The 18,517-nt window shown below is 39.4% G+C and overlaps 1 protein-coding gene, 1 long non-coding RNA gene and 1 pseudogene across 4 annotated transcripts; all 3 read right to left on the bottom strand.

The window, feature by feature from the left end:
• Positions 1 to 658: 658 nt before the first annotated feature.
• On the bottom strand, positions 659 to 1,469 carry LOC149090573 (uncharacterized). Of its 2 annotated transcripts, XM_089264931.1 has the most exons (3): positions 1,302 to 1,469; positions 1,066 to 1,238; positions 659 to 995 (listed from the first exon to the last, which is right to left on the bottom strand). In XM_089264931.1, the coding sequence occupies exons 2-3, from the start codon at positions 1,177 to 1,179 to the stop codon at positions 786 to 788; spliced, it is 324 nt and encodes a 107-aa protein (XP_089121057.1). In that variant the 5' UTR covers positions 1,180 to 1,238; positions 1,302 to 1,469; the 3' UTR covers positions 659 to 785. The 2 variants fall into 2 exon arrangements, with proteins under 2 accessions (XP_089121057.1, XP_089121056.1); XM_089264930.1 differs by having other exon boundaries at positions 1,066 to 1,365.
• A 7,333-nt stretch (positions 1,470 to 8,802) lies between these two features.
• On the bottom strand, positions 8,803 to 9,524 carry LOC149090574 (uncharacterized; annotated as a pseudogene). Its single transcript, XR_016197363.1, has 2 exons — positions 9,210 to 9,524; positions 8,803 to 9,139 (listed from the first exon to the last, which is right to left on the bottom strand). The product of XR_016197363.1 is annotated as an uncharacterized LOC149090574 (transcript).
• A 2,534-nt stretch (positions 9,525 to 12,058) lies between these two features.
• Positions 12,059 to 12,999, bottom strand: LOC149090575 (uncharacterized). The gene is made up of 3 exons (XR_016197526.1): positions 12,372 to 12,999; positions 12,208 to 12,326; positions 12,059 to 12,156 (listed from the first exon to the last, which is right to left on the bottom strand). It is a non-coding gene; the product is annotated as an uncharacterized LOC149090575 (long non-coding RNA).
• Positions 13,000 to 18,517: the final 5,518 nt, after the last annotated feature.

Genomic DNA, 18,517 nt, shown 5'->3' on the forward strand with positions numbered 1-18,517 from the left:
CATATCGCCTCATATCGCCCGATAAGTTTATTGGCTTTTATTGGATAAGTTTATTCGCCCAATACTGGAGGAGGCCGGATTGTTCCCCCATCACCAGTTTGGCTTCATGGAATGTCACGGAACACCAGAGCAATGCCACAGGATTGTTGAGAAAATGCTGGAAGCATATGAAGAAAAGAAGTACTGCGCTGCGGTGTTTCTGGACGTCTCTCCCACTCATTGCTGATCAATAATTCATAGTAAAATAAAATTGTAAAATAATTAAATGTATTTAAATAAATGGATAGAAAAAAAAAAAATTTTTTTAGCCACCGGGCCCAACTGATTTTTGAGTGGACGACCCTTCTTATTGCCTGAAGAAGGGTATATTGGCTTTCTGAGAATTGTTCACAGCTGTATCCCGGGGAGTAAATAAAGATAGTGATGTGTATATGATTAGAGTTGATTAATGATTTATGTTAGCTTCATAATCCTCTGATGATTTGTAGATTCATATAAAGTAATTTCGTCTCGAATCTCAATTGAAAGGAACGATACATTTGCATGGTCTCTAGTCTTCGCTTCTGATATAAGTATGAAGAGTCTCAAAGGGACTTTATGCGTATACATGTACATTTGTTAACATTGAATAGTTATCATTAAAAGGCAACGAGGCGATCGATGATATGTGTGTATATAATTCGTGAGACATACATTTACGACGCAGTAAAACATAAATTTAAACTTGTACAACAATGAGCCTGCAAGTGCTCGTTCAAATTGAAGCTTGGGGACGATCCCAGTACTTAGGTTCCCAGGCTGCCGGAGACGCGTAGGAAGGCCTCGACGCGGCCAAAGCGCAAATAGACAATGCCATTGATAGCGTCACGGAAGGTGATCAAAATGGGGCCGCTAAAGCGCTGCCCATTCATGCTGACTATCCCGTAGGAGCTCTCGTTGACCAGGAACAAGCCCCGCTCGCTTCGTGTCAGAGTCGCGTGCAGCTTAGCCACACTCTGCGGAGCCGAGAGTCACAGTAAGTAGAAGTAGATGGGCTTAGGCAAATTCGCTCAATCAAATTGTTACCTTGTCGTTCAGGCAAAAGTCCAAGGTCTTGTCCAGTTCGTTGTTGCCGATGCGGACCACCTGATAGGTGCGCAATACGACGGTGGGATGACCCTTGAATGTGATGCTGGCCATCGTTCTATCGCTCTATCTCTAGTTCTCTCGTACAGATAGCTTTCTTTCTGAATCAATTACTAAATAAACAAAACTTATTATTGATGTGCGTCGATTTGCTTTAGAATGTGATTCGAACAGACTGAGAACTATTGCCAGCCAGCAAGCGAATTAGAGTTGCTCCGCTCAAAGCCTCCTTCGATTGAATTTCAACTTTAACTGCAAGTCATAGCACATCCATCACCTCAGTGTTGTAGAATTTGTCTGATTTAGTTGTTGCTGAGCACTGAAATCGAGCACAGCCATGACGGTGCTGCCAAATGTGCTACAAAGCACATATGAGTACATGAGAGCACATTCGAGAACGTCTCGAATCGCCGATATGTATTTATGCACAAGCTGAGGCGAAAAGATTTGTAGGTATGGTATGCCACGCAGTTGTGACAATACCACAAACTCGAAACTTAATTTACATAAAGATAGACTCATATATATATCTAGATATTTAGCAAACACTGAGCGCAAAGTAAATTAACAGAGAAAAAAAACTATTGCATATGGAATGTGATTCCCATTTAATTTCTTCAAGTAGGTAATATTTTTCCCCACTACATTATCATGCACATCAATTAGAAGGAACGGAATTCAATTTTACCTACCTACTAATATATCCGTGGACAAATACTATTTAAAAAAAAAAAAAAAAAAACAACAACTGCAGGCCCCAGCAGCCTAAAGCCATGCCGATTAGAATTATATAATAGCATAATGATAATTATAATAATTACGAAAAATAAACTCTTTCGGCACAGCGAATCAAGTCTACTAAATGAGTTTTTCCATAGCACGTCAATTCAAACGAAAACTCGTTATATATGTATGGATGTAAGTTTGCATATTGCAACACTGCTTTCAAAGCAACTCTGAGCCACAGAGTTGCAGGAAAATCTACAGTCGAAGAAGGCTTCCATTTGCTATAAAAGGCCGTGTTCTCAGTGAGAGGCTCAGTCTGGCTCTGTGGCTCGCCCAGAGCAGACTGAATTTATATTAACAATTTTTGTTGGCCATTGTTAATATATGAATTTTTGTTTAAATTTTTTTTTAATTTTTTTTTTTTTTTTTTTTTTTTTGGATATTGGGTCTATTGAATCTACCTCTGTGGCTCGCCCAGAGCAGACTCAATTTACATTAACAATTTTTGTTGGCCATTGTTAATAAATGTATTTTTTTTTAAATTTTTTTTTTTTTTTTTTTGTGGCTATTGGGCCGCTTGAACCTGCCTCTGTGGCTCGCCCAGCGCAGACTTATTTTATATATAAGGCGAATCATGTCCAATAAGCGAGTCTTTCCATAGCACGCCAATTCAAGTGAAAAAACGTTAGATAGCAGCATATGTGTATGTAAAATTTCATCTGGCAACACTGCTTTCAAAGCAACTCTGAACCACAGAGTTGCAGGAAAATCTACAATCGAAGCAGGCTTCCATTTGCTATAAAAGGCCGTGTCCTCAGTGAGAGGCTCAGTCTGCCTCTGTGGCTCGCCCAGAGCAGACTCAATTTATATTAATAATTTTTGTTGGCCATTGTTAATATATGAATTTTTTTTAAATTTTTTTTATATTTTTTTTTGCGGCTATTATTGGGCCGATTGAATCTCTACCTCTGTGGCTCGCCCAGAGCAGACTCAATTTACATTAACAATTTTTGTTGGCCATTGTTAATAAATGTATTTTTTTTTTAAATTTTTTTTTTGTCTTTTTTTTTTGCGGCTATTGGGCCGATCAATTTATATTAACAATTTTTGTTGGCCATTGTTAATATATGAATTTTTGTTTAAATTTTTTTTAATTTTTTTTTTTTTTTTTTTTTTTTTTTTTTGTGGCTATTGGGCCGCTTGAATCTGCCTCTGTGGCTCGCCCAGCGCAGACTCAATTTACCATAACAATTTTTGTTGGCCATTGTTAATAAATGTATTTATTTTTTTATTTTTTTTTTTTTGTGGCTATTGGGCCGATTAAATCTTCCTCTGTGGCTCGCCCAAGGCAGGCGATTGTTAATAATTTTTTTTTTAATCTTTTTTTTTTTTTATATTTTTGTTGAGATCTTTGTGCTGATTATTTGTAATCCTTAAGCTCAAGATCTCCAATGGGTTGGGGTGGAAGTATCAACAAGCCACATGTCCACATTAAGCACATCGAATTTGTTTGCGATGAGGATTGACTTGGAAGTCTATACAACGTCCTCATCCTTGGCGACAGGATTTATATATTTCTGGTTTGTGTAATGAGTTGTTTAATAGTTGTGGACGTATTCCAAAGTCGTCGTCTCGGCTATTGCTACTCATGTATTAAATAACATCATACATCCGTCCATTGGCGTGGGCTTGAGAAGTTAAGTTGGAAGACGAGGAGAAAGTCGAGACTCCAGATCTCACCTTACACCTGTCGACGTGTTCCAATGTCGTCCTCGGGAGTTGAGACCCAAGTATTTAATGAAATCACATAAGTGATATTTCAGTATGGGTTATTGGGAAGTTGGAAGAGGCATTTGGAAGACGAGGAGAAAGTCGAGACTCCAGATCCCACCTTACACCTGTCGACGTGATCCAATGGCATGCTCGAGAGTTGATACCCAATAAAATCACATTTGTGATAATTGAGGGTGGGTTGGTGAGAAGTTGGATGTTCTCTTTTTTTTTATTTAGTAGTATGGAGTGGAAGTTTTTTTTATATATCGCCGTTCTTTCTTATAACATTCTTCATCAGAAGACGAAGAGGAAATTGGGAGTAACAATTTAGTCGAGGTTTGAGAGATAAGATAAACAATATCGTTTTTCTTCCATGGGCATCCTCAAATGGGCTTGTGAGAAGTTTTAATGACCTACTGTGGAAGTCTTCCAATGTCGTCCTCGGGAGTTGATACCAAAGTATTTAATGAAATCACATAAGTGATATTTCAGTATGGGTTGGTGAGAAGTTGGATGTTCTCTTTTTTTTTATTTAGTAGTATGGAGTGGAAGTTTTTTTTATATATCGCCGTTCTTTCTTATAACATTCTTCATCAGAAGACGAAGAGGATATTGGGAGTAACAATTTAGTCGAGGTTTGAGAGATAAGATAAACAATATCGTTTTTCTACCATGGGCATCCTCAAATGGGCTTGTGAGAAGTTTTAATGATCTACTGTGGAAGTCTTCCAATGTCGTCCTCGGGAGTTGATACCCAAGTATTTAATGAAATCACATAAGTGATATTTCAGTATGGGTTGGTGAGAAGTTGGAATAGGCATTTGGATGACGAGAAAGTCGTGACTCCAGATCTCACCTTACGCCTGTCGACGTATTCCAATGGCATGCTCGAGAGTTGATACCCAATGAAATCACATTTGTGATAATTGAGGGTGGGTTGGTGAGAAGTTGGATGTTCTCTTTTTTTTATTTAGTAGTATGGAGTGGAAGTTTTTTTTTATATATCGCCGTTCTTTCTTATAACATTCTTCATCAGAAGACGAAGAGGAAATTGGGAGTAACAATTTAGTCGAGGTTTGAGAGATAAGATAAACAATATCGTTTTTCTTCCATGGGCATCCTCAAATGGGCTTGTGAGAAGTTTTAATGATCTACTGTGGAAGTCTTCCAATGTCGTCCTCGGGAGTTGATACCCAAGTATTTAATGAAATCACAGAAGTGATATTTCAGTATGGGTTGGTGAGAAGTTGGATGTTCTCTTTTTTTTTATTTAGTAGTATGGAGTGGAAGTTTTTTTTATATATCGCCGTTCTTTCTTATAACATTCTTCATCAGAAGACGAAGAGGAAATTGGGAGTCACAATTTAGTCGAGGTTTGAGAGATAAGATAAACAATATCGTTTTTCTACCACGGGCATCCACAAATGGGCTTGTGAGAAGTTTTAATGATCTACTGTGGAAGTCTTCCAATGTCGTCCTCGGGAGTTGATACCCAAGTATTTAATGAAATCACATAAGTGATATTTCAGTATGGTGAGAAGTTGGATGTTCTCTTTTTTTTATTTAGTAGTATGGAGTGGAAGTTTTTTTTATATATCGCCGTTCTTTCTTATAACATTCTTCATCAGAAGACGAAGAGGAAATTGGGAGTAACAATTTAGTCGAGGTTTGAGAGATAAGATAAACAATATCGTTTTTCTTCCATGGGCATTCTCATGTGGGCTTTTGAGAAGTTTTGATGATCTACCTGTGGAAGTTTTCCAATGTCGTCCTCTGGAGTTGATACCCAAGTATTTAATGAAATCACATAAGTGATATTTCAGTATGGGTTATTGGGAAGTTGGAAGAGGCATTTGGATGACGAGAAATTCGTGACTCCAGATCTCACCTTACGCCTGTCGACGTATTCCAATGGCATGCTCGAGAGTTGATACCCAATGAAATCACATTTGTGATAATTGAGGGTGGGTTGGTGAGAAGTTGGATGTTCTCTTTTTTCTATTTAGTAGTATGGAGTGGAAGTTTTTTTTATATATCGCCGTTCTTTCTTATAACATTCTTCATCAGAAGACGAAGAGGAAATTGGGAGTCACAATTTAGTCGAGGTTTGAGAGATAAGATAAACAATATCGTTTTTCTTCCATGGGCATCCTCAAATGGGCTTGTGAGAAGTTTTAATGATCTACTGTGGAAGTCTTCCAATGTCGTCCTCGGGAGTTGATACCCAAGTATTTAATGAAATCACATAAGTGATATTTCAGTATGGGTTGGTGAGAAGTTGGATGTTCTCTTTTTTTTTATTTAGTAGTATGGAGTGGAAGTTTTTTTTATATATCGCCGTTCTTTCTTATAACATTCTTCATCAGAAGACGAAGAGGAAATTGGGAGTAACAATTTAGTCGAGGTTTGAGAGATAAGATAAACAATATCGTTTTTCTTCCATGGGCATCCTCAAATGGGCTTGTGAGAAGTTTTAATGATCTACTGTGGAAGTCTTCCAATGTCGTCCTCGGGAGTTGATACCCAAGTATTTAATGAAATCACATAAGTGATATTTCAATATGGGTTATTGGGAAGTTGGAAAAGGCATTTGGAAGACGAGGAGAAAGTCGTGACTCCAGATCCCACCTTACGTCTGTCGACGTGTTCCAATGGCATGCTCGAGAGTTTGATACCCAATGAAATCACATTTGTGATAATTGAGGGTGGGTTGGTGAGAAGTTGGATGTTCTCTTTTTTTTTATTTAGTAGTATGGAGTGGAAGTTTTTTTTATATATCGCCGTTCTTTCTTATAACATTCTTCATCAGAAGACGAAGAGGAAATTGGGAGTAACAATTTAGTCGAGGTTTGAGAGATAAGATAAACAATATCGTTTTTCTTCCATGGGCATCCTCAAATGGGCTTGTGAGAAGTTTTAATGATCTACTGTGGAAGTCTTCCAATGTCGTCCTCGGGAGTTGATACCCAAGTATTTAATGAAATCACATAAGTGATATTTCAGTATGGGTTGGTGAGAAGTTGGAATAGGCATTTGGATGACGAGAAAGTCGTGACTCCAGATCTCACCTTACGCCTGTCGACGTATTCCAATGGCATGCTCGAGAGTTGATACCCAATGAAATCACATTTGTGATAATTGAGGGTGGGTTGGTGAGAAGTTGGATGTTCTCTTTTTTCTATTTAGTAGTATGGAGTGGAAGTTTTTTTTATATATCGCCGTTCTTTCTTATAACATTCTTCATCAGAAGACGAAGAGGAAATTGGGAGTAACAATTTAGTCGAGGTTTGAGAGATAAGATAAACAATATCGTTTTTCTTCCATGGGCATTCTCATGTGGGCTTTTGAGAAGTTTTGATGATCTACCTGTGGAAGTTTTCCAATGTCGTCCTCTGGAGTTGATACCCAAGTATTTAATGAAATCACATAAGTGATATTTCAGTATGGGTTATTGGGAAGTTGGAAGAGGCATATGGATGACGAGAAAGTCGTGACTCCAGATCTCACCTTACGCCTGTCGACGTATTCCAATGGCATGCTCGAGAGTTGATACCCAATGAAATCACATTTGTGATAATTGAGGGTGGGTTGGTGAGAAGTTGGATGTTCTCTTTTTTCTATTTAGTAGTATGGAGTGGAAGTTTTTTTTATATATCGTTGATATACTTGGAGAGATTCATTATTTTATTAATTATAATATTAACAAAATACAAATCTATATTAATCATCTAAAAGTTAATGAAGATAGTCCACCCTCAAGCATTGAGGTGGCTGTTAGAGGTGGTCAATGAAATTGCCAGCCGTCGATTTTTCAGTCAATAATTGAAGCTAATTTTCACAATATTACATAGGTTTCTCATTATGGGGATTATATAAATTGTCTGCATAATATTGAATAAATAGTCTTGGGGCACGCTACTTCAATTCCTGCGCAGTTATCAGTTCTAGCAGCTAACGATTCTTGAACTTCACAGCAAACATAAGCTCATTGTCCTGACGAAATGCGGTTGAGATACAATCAGGCTTCAGACCACGTTCAAACCCATTATTGACAGTTGCCACAATCTTTTTGTGTTGCTTGATACAACGTCGCAGTACTTTTGCTATTACTTTCGTGTTACTGGCATTGTCTTCACTCTTAGCCAACAGATCTGACAGCGAAAGAGCAGCGGCATCTGAAAACCATCTACATAATGCATTCACCCCTTTTACAAGGTGCTCTAACGAGGATGCAAACACGTCAGTGGACTTCCTTGACATTCCCTGTCAGACGGCTCTCCCAGTTCCTGCAGTCGCTGCAGCAGATCTGTCATCAGAGATCCGAAAGCTCAAAGTATCCAAGTCGCCCGGATATCATGGAGTCGATGTACCTGCCATTAAAGCCCTACCGCAGTCTGGTCGAGAGCTTCTCCTCAACATTGTCAACAAATGTTTTCAGTTAGGACATTTCCCCACCCAATGGAAAAGCGCCGAAATCATCCTGATCCGAAAACCTGGGAGACCTGGAGCCAATCTCGCCTCATATCGCCTCATATCGCCCGATAAGTTTATTGGCTTTTATTGGATAAGTTTATTCGCCCAATACTGGAGGAGGCCGGATTGTTCCCCCATCACCAGTTTGGCTTCATGGAATGTCACGGAACACCAGAGCAATGCCACAGGATTGTTGAGAAAATGCTGGAAGCATATGAAGAAAAGAAGTACTGCGCTGCGGTGTTTCTGGACGTCTCTCCCACTCATTGCTGATCAATAATTCATAGTAAAATAAAATTGTAAAATAATTAAATGTATTTAAATAAATGGATAGAAAAAAAAAAATTTTTTTTAGCCACCGGGCCCAACTGATTTTTGAGTGGACGACCCTTCTTATTGCCTGAAGAAGGGTATATTGGCTTTCTGAGAATTGTTCACAGCTGTATCCCGGGGAGTAAATAAAGATAGTGATGTGTATATGATTAGAGTTGATTAATGATTTATGTTAGCTTCATAATCCTCTGATGATTTGTAGATTCATATAAAGTAATTTCGTCTCGAATCTCAATTGAAAGGAACGATACATTTGCATGGTCTCTAGTCTTCGCTTCTGATATAAGTATGAAGAGTCTCAAAGGGACTTTATGCGTATACATGTACATTTGTTAACATTGAATAGTTATCATTAAAAGGCAACGAGGCGATCGATGATATGTGTGTATATAATTCGTGAGACATACATTTACGACGCAGTAAAACATAAATTTAAACTTGTACAACAATGAGCCTGCAAGTGCTCGTTCAAATTGAAGCTTGGGGACGATCCCAGTACTTAGGTTCCCAGGCTGCCGGAGACGCGTAGGAAGGCCTCGACGCGGCCAAAGCGCAAATAGACAATGCCATTGATAGCGTCACGGAAGGTGATCAAAATGGGGCCGCTAAAGCGCTGCCCATTCATGCTGACTATCCCGTAGGAGCTCTCGTTGACCAGGAACAAGCCCCGCTCGCTTCGTGTCAGAGTCGCGTGCAGCTTAGCCACACTCTGCGGAGCCGAGAGTCACAGTAAGTAGAAGTAGATGGGCTTAGGCAAATTCGCTCAATCAAATTGTTACCTTGTCGTTCAGGCAAAAGTCCAAGGTCTTGTCCAGTTCGTTGTTGCCGATGCGGACCACCTAATAGGTGCGCAATACGACGGTGGGATGACCCTTGAATGTGATGCTGGCCATCGTTCTATCGCTCTATCTCTAGTTCTCTCGTACAGATAGCTTTCTTTCTGAATCAATTACTAAATAAACAAAACTTATTATTGATGTGCGTCGATTTGCTTTAGAATGTGATTCGAACAGACTGAGAACTATTGCCAGCCAGCAAGCGAATTAGAGTTGCTCCGCTCAAAGCCTCCTTCGATTGAATTTCAACTTTAACTGCAAGTCATAGCACATCCATCACCTCAGTGTTGTAGAATTTGTCTGATTTAGTTGTTGCTGAGCACTGAAATCGAGCACAGCCATGACGGTGCTGCCAAATGTGCTACAAAGCACATATGAGTACATGAGAGCACATTCGAGAACGTCTCGAATCGCCGATATGTATTTATGCACAAGCTGAGGCGAAAAGATTTGTAGGTATGGTATGCCACGCAGTTGTGACAATACCACAAACTCGAAACTTAATTTACATAAAGATAGACTCATATATATATCTAGATATTTAGCAAACACTGAGCGCAAAGTAAATTAACAGAGAAAAAAAACTATTGCATATGGAATGTGATTCCCATTTAATTTCTTCAAGTAGGTAATATTTTTCCCCACTACATTATCATGAACATCAATTAGAAGGAACGGAATTCAATTTTACCTACCTACTAATATATCCATGGACAAATACTATTTAAAAAAAAAAAAAAAAAAAAAACAACTGCAGGCCCCAGCAGCCTACAGCAAATACTGTGCCTATTGGGACGCTTAAATCTGCCTCTGTGGCTCGCCCAGCGCAGACTTATTTTATACATAAGGCGAATTATGTCTAATAAGCGAGTCTTTCCATAGCACGTCAATTCAAATGAAAAAAACGTTAGATAGCAGCATATGTGTATGTAAAATTGCATCTGGCAACACTGCTTTCAAAGCAACTCTGAGCCACAGAGTTGCAGGAAAATCTACAGTCGAAGAAGGCTTCCATTTGCTATAAAAGGCCGTGTTCTCAGTGAGAGGCTCAGTCTGGCTCTGTGGCTCGCCCAGAGCAGACTCAATTTATATTAACAATTTTTGTTGGCCATTGTTAATATATGAATTTTTGTTTAAATTTTTTTTTAATTTTTTTTTTTTTTTTTTTGGATATTGGGTCTATTGAATCTACCTCTGTGGCTCGCCCAGAGCAGACTCAATTTACATTAACAATTTTTGTTGGCCATTGTTAATAAATGTATTTTTTTTTAAATTTTTTTTTTTTTTTTTTTGTGGCTATTGGGCCGCTTGAATCTGCCTCTGTGGCTCGCCCAGCGCAGACTTATTTTATATATAAGGCGAATCATGTCCAATAAGCGAGTCTTTCCATAGCACGCCAATTCAAATGAAAAAACGTTAGATAGCAGCATATGTGTATGTAAAATTGCATCTTGCAATACTGCTTTCAAAGCAACTCTGAACCACAGAGTTGCAGGAAAATCTACAATCGAAGCAGGCTTCCATTTGCTATAAAAGGCCGTGTCCTCAGTGAGAGGCTCAGTCTGCCTCTGTGGCTCGCCCAGAGCAGACTCAATTTATATTAATAATTTTTGTTGGCCATTGTTAATATATGAATTTTTTTTAAATTTTTTTTATATTTTTTTTTGCGGCTATTATTGGGCCGATTGAATCTCTACCTCTGTGGCTCGCCCAGAGCAGACTCAATTTACCATAACAATCTTTGTTGGCCATTTTTAATATATAGATTTTTTTTTTTACATTTTTTTGTGGCTTTTGGGCCGATTGTATCTGCCTCTGTGGCTCGCCCAAGGCAGGCGATTGTTAATAATTTTTTTTTAATCTTTTTTTTTTTTATATTTTTGTTGAGATCTTTGTGCTGATTATTTGTAATCCTTAAGCTCAAGATCTCCAATGGGTTGGGGTGGAAGTATCAACAAGCCACATGTCCACATTAAGCACATCGAATTTGTTTGCGATGAGGATTGACTTGGAAGTCTATACAACGTCCTCATCCTTGGCGACAGGATTTATATATTCCTGGTTTGTGCAATGAGTTGTTTAATAGTTGTGGACGTATTCCAAAGTCGTCGTCTCGGATGTTGCTACTCATGTATTAAATAACATCATACATCCATCCATTGGCGTGGGCTTGAGAAGTTAAGTTGGAAGACGAGGAGAAAGTCGAGACTCCAGATCTCACCTTACACCTGTCGACGTGTTCCAATGTCGTCTTCGGGAGTTGAGACCCAAGTATTTAATGAAATCACATAAGTGATATTTCAGTATGGGTTATTGGGAAGTTGGAAGAGGCATTTGGAAGACGAGGAGAAAGTCGAGACTCCAGATCCCACCTTACACCTGTCGACGTGTTCCAATGGCATGCTCGAGAGTTGATACCCAATGAAATCACATTTGTGATAATTGAGGGTGGGTTTGTGAGAAGTTGGATGCTCTCTTTTTTTTTTAGTAGGGTGGAGTGGGAGTTTTTTTTTATATATCATTTTTCAGTCAATAATTGAAGCTAATTTTCACAACATTTCATAGGTTTCTCATAATGGGGATTATGTAGATTGTCTGCGTAATATTGAATTAATAGTCTTGGGGCACGCTGCTTCAATTCTTGCGCAGTTATCAGTTCTGGCAGCTTACGATTCTTGAACTTCACAGCAAACATAAGCCCATTGTCCTGACGAAATGCGGTTAAGATACAATCAGGCTTGAGACCACGTTCAAACCCATTATTGACAGTGGCCACAATCTTATTGTGTTGCTTCATACAACGTCGCAGTACTTTTGCTACTACTTTCGTGTTAGTGGCATTGTCTTCATTCTTAGCCACCTGGTCCAACTGATTTTTGAGTGGACGACCCTTCAAAAAAGAATCAATAGCTGGCGCATAGATACAAAAACAAAAACTTACACGCCGACGCGGTAGAGCACTTTTTGGTGGTTCAGAGTCTGTCCCTGCAATAGATGGAGCCGCAACAGCGGTGGCAGCAAAAACTATGTTTATATATAAGTATAAATTAATGTAAATATCTAAATTTAACTAAATAAAAAAATAAATAAATAAATAAAAAAGACTCACCGATTGAATTTCCGAATTTCGTGATTCCATTCTATCGTAAGACTGATGATTTCCACAATATAATTAAATCTACATCAAGATAAATGACAGCAAACAAGCGGACTACTAGATTGTTTAATGCCGAGAAAAAATAGTTTGCAATAACCAATTGAAACGATCACCCGCCGAGCTCGTTGACGATCGGAAAACAACGGTTTAAATTTTTTGTATATTGCCCACACTGTAACGCAGTCCAACGCAATCCAGCGACTCCCAAGCGCGGTCGCTGCTTACTGCGCAGTTAGCAGAACTCCTACGTACTAGAGACTTCTACTTTGACAAACGTATGCATATTCATACTATAATCATGATCTGAAAGTTTCAAGATAGTTCATCCACAAGAAAAGTTATTAAACAATTAAGCTCCCATAGAAGCCCATAGTAAGCTCTGCAGCCAATGCGTGTTTATGCCTACGTGCGTATGCTGTGTATACCATGCGCTTCAAAAACCAATAACTTTTCCCGTTATTTTGTTATCGATTAAAAACATCGCAAATCAATAATAAATTTATATATTTTACATCTTAAAGCTAGTCGCTAAATTTGAAATATTCATATAAATTTTATAGAATTTCGATTTTTTTTTTTTTTCAGCCCCCACTTCTCCTCAACATTGTCAATAAATGCTTTCAGTTAGGACATTTCCCCACCCAATGGAAAAGCGCCGAAATCATCCTGATCCGAAAACCTGGGATACCTGGAGCCAATCTCGCCTCATATCGCCCGATAAGTTTATTGGCTTTTATTGGATAAGTTTATTCGCCCAATACTGGAGGAGGCCGGATTGTTCCCCCATCACCAGTTTGGCTTCATGGAATGTCACGGAACACCAGAGCAATGCCACAGGATCGTTGAGAAAATGCTGGAAGCATATGAAGAAAAGAAGTACTGCGCTGCGGTGTTTCTGGACGTCTCTCCTACTCATTGCTGATCAATAATTCATAGTTCTTCGGTCCCCACACATACGTTTTGTAATACCGCTAGTTTTAGGACAGATTGTAAAATAATTAAATGTAAATAAATAAATGGATAGAAAAAAAAAAACTTTTAGCCACCGGGTCCAACTGATTTTTGAGTGGGAGACCCTTCAGAGGTTCAGAGTTTGTCCCTGCAATAGATGGAGCCGCAACAGCTGTGGCAGCAAAAACTATGTGTATATATATATATATATTTATTAATGTAAATATATAAATTTAACACTTACATTGCTTATTCTTGGCGTGGAAAACCATTCCGTCGTCAAGCTAAATTAATTCACATCTAGTTAATATTGAAAAGAAAAAAAAAAAAAGAAAAATACAAAGCTCTAGTCGAGAGTGCTCGACGCTGAACCAAACTGATAAAAACACACATTTACTATAGCTAAAATTTTAATTTCGATGTATTTAAAAATATAAATGAAATAGAAAACTCATTTAATTAAATATATAAAAGTTTTGAAACAAAAGAAAATCCGACTCGCTTTTCATTTAAGCCCGAGACTTCCTGATCGAGCGCCACAGCTTTTATCACGAAGCCACCTCACTTTTCGAGGTTGCAATGGAAAAACTGAAATAGATTCACTGCTGCAGCGCCATCTAGCAAATTTTAACCGAACCAACAGCTGATGTGATTCCAAGAGTGTGCTAGAAGAAGTTGGAATGTATATGTGCACACGTAAGGAGAACTGCTGTAGCTGCTGCACGTTTTTAACGTCGATGGACTTAACCGAATTTAAAGAAACTTTCAGCATATGATCTATGTACATATTCTATTGAATAATTGTCAAATTTGAAACAATAAAAAATCATTCAAAATTAGCTACAGTGGCATCTGCCTTGATTGATAATGTTTTTAATGGATAATAAAATATCGGGAATAGTTAAAGATAAACTCGACATCCGCGCTGTATATACGGTCATTTAAAAAAAAAATTAAGTCTCTAGCTCTCCGGACAGACGGACAGGGCTAAATCGACTCAGCTCGTCGCCCTGATCACGAATATATATACTTTGTGGGGTCTGCCACGCCTCCTTCTGCCTGTTACATACATTTCAACAAAACCATTATACCCTGATTTCCCACTTTCAATGGGTTTAGTGTATCAAAAAACCAAGGTATAGAATTCATAACAGTTAGAGATGGAACTGTGGGGTGTAAGTAGTACTAGCAAAAGTTCCAGTAGATTTTGGAGTCTGAGTCTCCTCCTCTACTTCTACAGTTGTCAGTTGATTCAGTTTCAAATGAAACAAAAATCTAAGCACTGGGATTACATTGGATTAAAAAGTTTTCACATATGTATGGCAAACGTAAATCGAATGAAAAGGAAATATTCCTCGTGAACAAAACAAAGTGCTGCGACACGTTTATTGTTCTATAATTTATGTCTGCCTTAGATACATATTCTCCTCCTCTTCCATTCCTCCCCATTCTCTTGCTCCGCTCTCTTCATGTTATCCATATGTTAACTTACATACGCATATCTCCGTATATATGTATTTGCATGATAAAATCAGAGTCGAGTTGAGAGTTTTCAGTTTTCGGTTTTCAGTTTTCAATGCTGAAAGCAATATTCGCATGCTCATAATTTACAATGCAAAAGTTTTTGCAGCATAGGGGAAGGAAATTATTACTTACATCAAAGATTTGCATATATTGGGCGCTGTGGGCGGGAGAATGGGCGGGGCAGCCTATAGGTTAGCTGTGTTCGGTTAGGCGTATGCGATTTAAGCCAAATTTGTCGTTGGCCCGACCAGCAGCGAGCCAGGCATAAAAGACAGAGGCCCAAGTGCGAAAGAGAAGTTGGTGGAGATGCGGTATTACAAAGGAAAGTGAAAAAGAAGAAAAAAATACGGAAAAGAAGCAGAGCAGAAGTAAAAAAATGTTATACCACACACACACACACACAGAGACACAGACAGAGAGAGTGGAAAGCAAAGTAAAGTAAAAGAATTCGAAGAGAAAACTTTGCCTTCAATGAAATGAAATAAAATTGCATTACAACGGGCACAAAACGGGGAGCGTGAATGCTTCAAGGGCGCTTCTTGCCGTTAGGTATGGCTGCTTACGAAAGGGGCGTGGCGGGGCGAAGCTCGGGGGGTAAGCCGTGCGACGCGTGGCATAAAAACTTTCGCCATGCTCCCGTTATAGTGCTGCGAAATGCTGGCTTAAGTAAAGTCAATGAACGCCATCGCGCACACACATGCACACACAGATATATGTATGTATGTATGTATGTGTGGGAAGGCGTATATAGAAGTATAAATTTGTTTAACCCGCACATGTGTCAAAGTTTTTTAACCCAATTTCCGCAATTAAGTTTATATCATTCAGCACCCACCTCAGCCGGAGCTGGGGCTGCCAACTTTATATATCAGTCAAACCGAATGCCAGTGTGTGTGTGCGTATGCGTGTGCGTGTGTGCGTGGTATGTCGAGATCCGTGTCCATGTCCTGGGCGTCGACAACGCCATGTAAACTTTAAACGACCTGCAGACGAGCACAGAGAGTTCGATGCGGCTGGCTGGCTGCAGGAGAAAGTCATGTGTCAGCTGACATTTGACAGCACTGGATGCATGCATAAGACAAGTTGGCAGCACTTCATATATACGTATCTACATATGTATGTATGTCCTCCATCGAGGTGTCTATGCCAAACAAATCAAACATCCGACTTCAATTTACATCTGCATTTGATAGCTATACATACATATGCATATGCATATGTGTAAATTGAGCCCATGAGCCAAGAGTCTGATTGATGATAGCCGCAACGAAATAAAACATATTAAAATTGCACACTTGATTGACGCTGATTGTCTGTGTAGCCCGCTGATTGACTGACTGATCAATGTTGAGGAAGAAAACTCACGAGATGCAGGAGAGTTGCGGGGCTGCTTGATTCATTAATTGATTGACTGCGATAGAGAGAGAGAGCTGAGGTATTTGTGATGAACGATTGATTGACTGATTGACTGTCTCAAGGTAAGGCCAAGATAAAAACTAATTTGATTGTATAATTGAGCTGATTGAGGAAAGGTATGATTGATTAACTGATTGACTCGACGCACACGCCAGCAATATGCAAAAGGGATTTGTTAGGGCGGATCGATTAACGAACTGATTGATGACTGATCAAACTAGAAACTGATATAGCTCATATAAAATGTAGGAATTGCCAGGCAGAATAGTTAGTTCAATACTGCCAGAGATTCTATGCACAAAGACTTGGCTGTGCATACCGAAAAGGAGTTTATATTAACTTTAACTATGTTTAACTTTATCATCTTATTTGATGGAATGGCTGATATGATAAAAATGTTAGCTAAGGCAGCTGCACAACAAAATTCCATTATGAAATCGGAGCTCAACGAGGCGCGTGCGGAGCTAATATTTGAAATCTTAAAGGCGCATGCAGGCGGTCGGGTCACAGACCCCATTCAAAGCACACACACACACACACACACACACACACACACACACGCACACAGCTTAAGGAAGGAAGGATGCGCTGCGATTGTCAAAAATTGTTCAAAGGATGTTCAGAAGGAGAACGCCGTCTAAGAGGTAGTGAGAGCGAGAAAGAGAGAGGGAGATAGACGAGCAGAGAGAGAGAGGGAGTACGGAGCTGCATTAAATCTATGCTTGTTTGTTTTTCATATGTATTTGCAAACAAGGACACACCAGGACGAGCGTCACATATGCAGCCAACAGCTGTCATGTGTGTGTGTGTTCGAGAGTCTGTGTGTGTCTGTGTGTGTGTGTGTGTGTGTGTGTGTGTGTGTGTGTGTGTGTGTGTGTGTGTGTGTGTGTGCGGCGCGGCTTTGCGCTAGTGGAAAAAATAATTCTAACAGCAACTCAAACAAACAAACAGGCAAACAAACAAACCAGCCAACAGACAACATGAAAAGCGGCCCAAGTGCTACATATGTAGTACAATAGCAGCTAATCGAGGAAGTTGGCCGAACTAATAGATATCCTGGAATATTGAAACTGTTGATGACAGTTCGAACTCCTTAGAACGTAGCCAACAGCACTGATGATCTGATCCGACTTGGAAGCTTTGGTCCAGCTCTCAGCTTAGCGAGACGACATATCATTAATATCAGCAATGATATTATGGATAGTTTCAATAGCTCTCCTAGCAAAAGACAGCACAGATAGACCTTTGAGTTGATGCCAGCTCTATCATCATATAGAAGAATTGACTATTTTTAGCCCAGATTCTTCGACTTGCTCTCCATGTCTAGGCAACCCCTCCCCAACTCTTACAGGATATACGAAAAAAAGGAAAACAAAAAAATAACCTAGCATATTCAATTTCCAGTTTGCTATCTCTCTCGCACTGTCGCTCTTTCTCGCTCTGGCACATAAAGCGCGGGGCGAGACAAAGGCTGGGCGCAGCATTTGATGTTTGTTCTGTGCAAACTTTGGCACGGAAAACTTGGTCTAAAAGACACCTGAGCGTGTGTTGCCCCACTCTCACCCTCCCTGCCATCCTGCCTCTCTCTATCTCTCTACAGTCACAGCCCCGTGCCGCCCATTCGGTGTGTGTGTGTGTGTGTGTAGTGGCGCCTCGTCCCATCTATCACTATTTGGCCTAGACGTGGCCAAGTTTTGTGTTCGCCGCATTCTGACAGAGCCCACGGCTCATACTTAACCAATCTTTATGCACAATACCCTTCTAGTCGTTGGCATCTCTCGTGCATCTGTCTAAAGATCGATCACGTGTTTGCCGAAGCGATGACAGAAGAGCATGAGTGTGTTAGTGTATGTGTGTGTGTGTGGATGTTATTGAATGATAGTTGATAGATGCTGCACCTGCCCAAATCAGCTGTAGTCTAACTTGTCTCTCTCTCTCCTTCTCTCTCTGTCTTTTTCGCATTCTCCCTCTCTCTCTCACTCTCTCACTGCCTTTTTCACACATCTTGTTAACATACTTGCCATTCATTGACATTGCTTTAATATAAAGAAATATATAACTATATATCGAAGCTAGTTTTATCAGTATAACTTTAGTTAAAGACTCTGTTAAGCAATTCCATCTGTTGTTATATAAAATTAAAGCTCCCCCTTTTCGACCTCTGCCAAGGAAACAGCTCTAAGAGCTCAATTCGGAGCACTTT

This window comes from Drosophila navojoa, chromosome X, assembly GCF_054131105.1.
Source record: "Drosophila navojoa isolate 15081-1374.11 chromosome X, UAZ_NAV_1.0, whole genome shotgun sequence".
Lineage (NCBI taxonomy): Eukaryota > Metazoa > Arthropoda > Insecta > Diptera > Drosophilidae > Drosophila > Drosophila navojoa.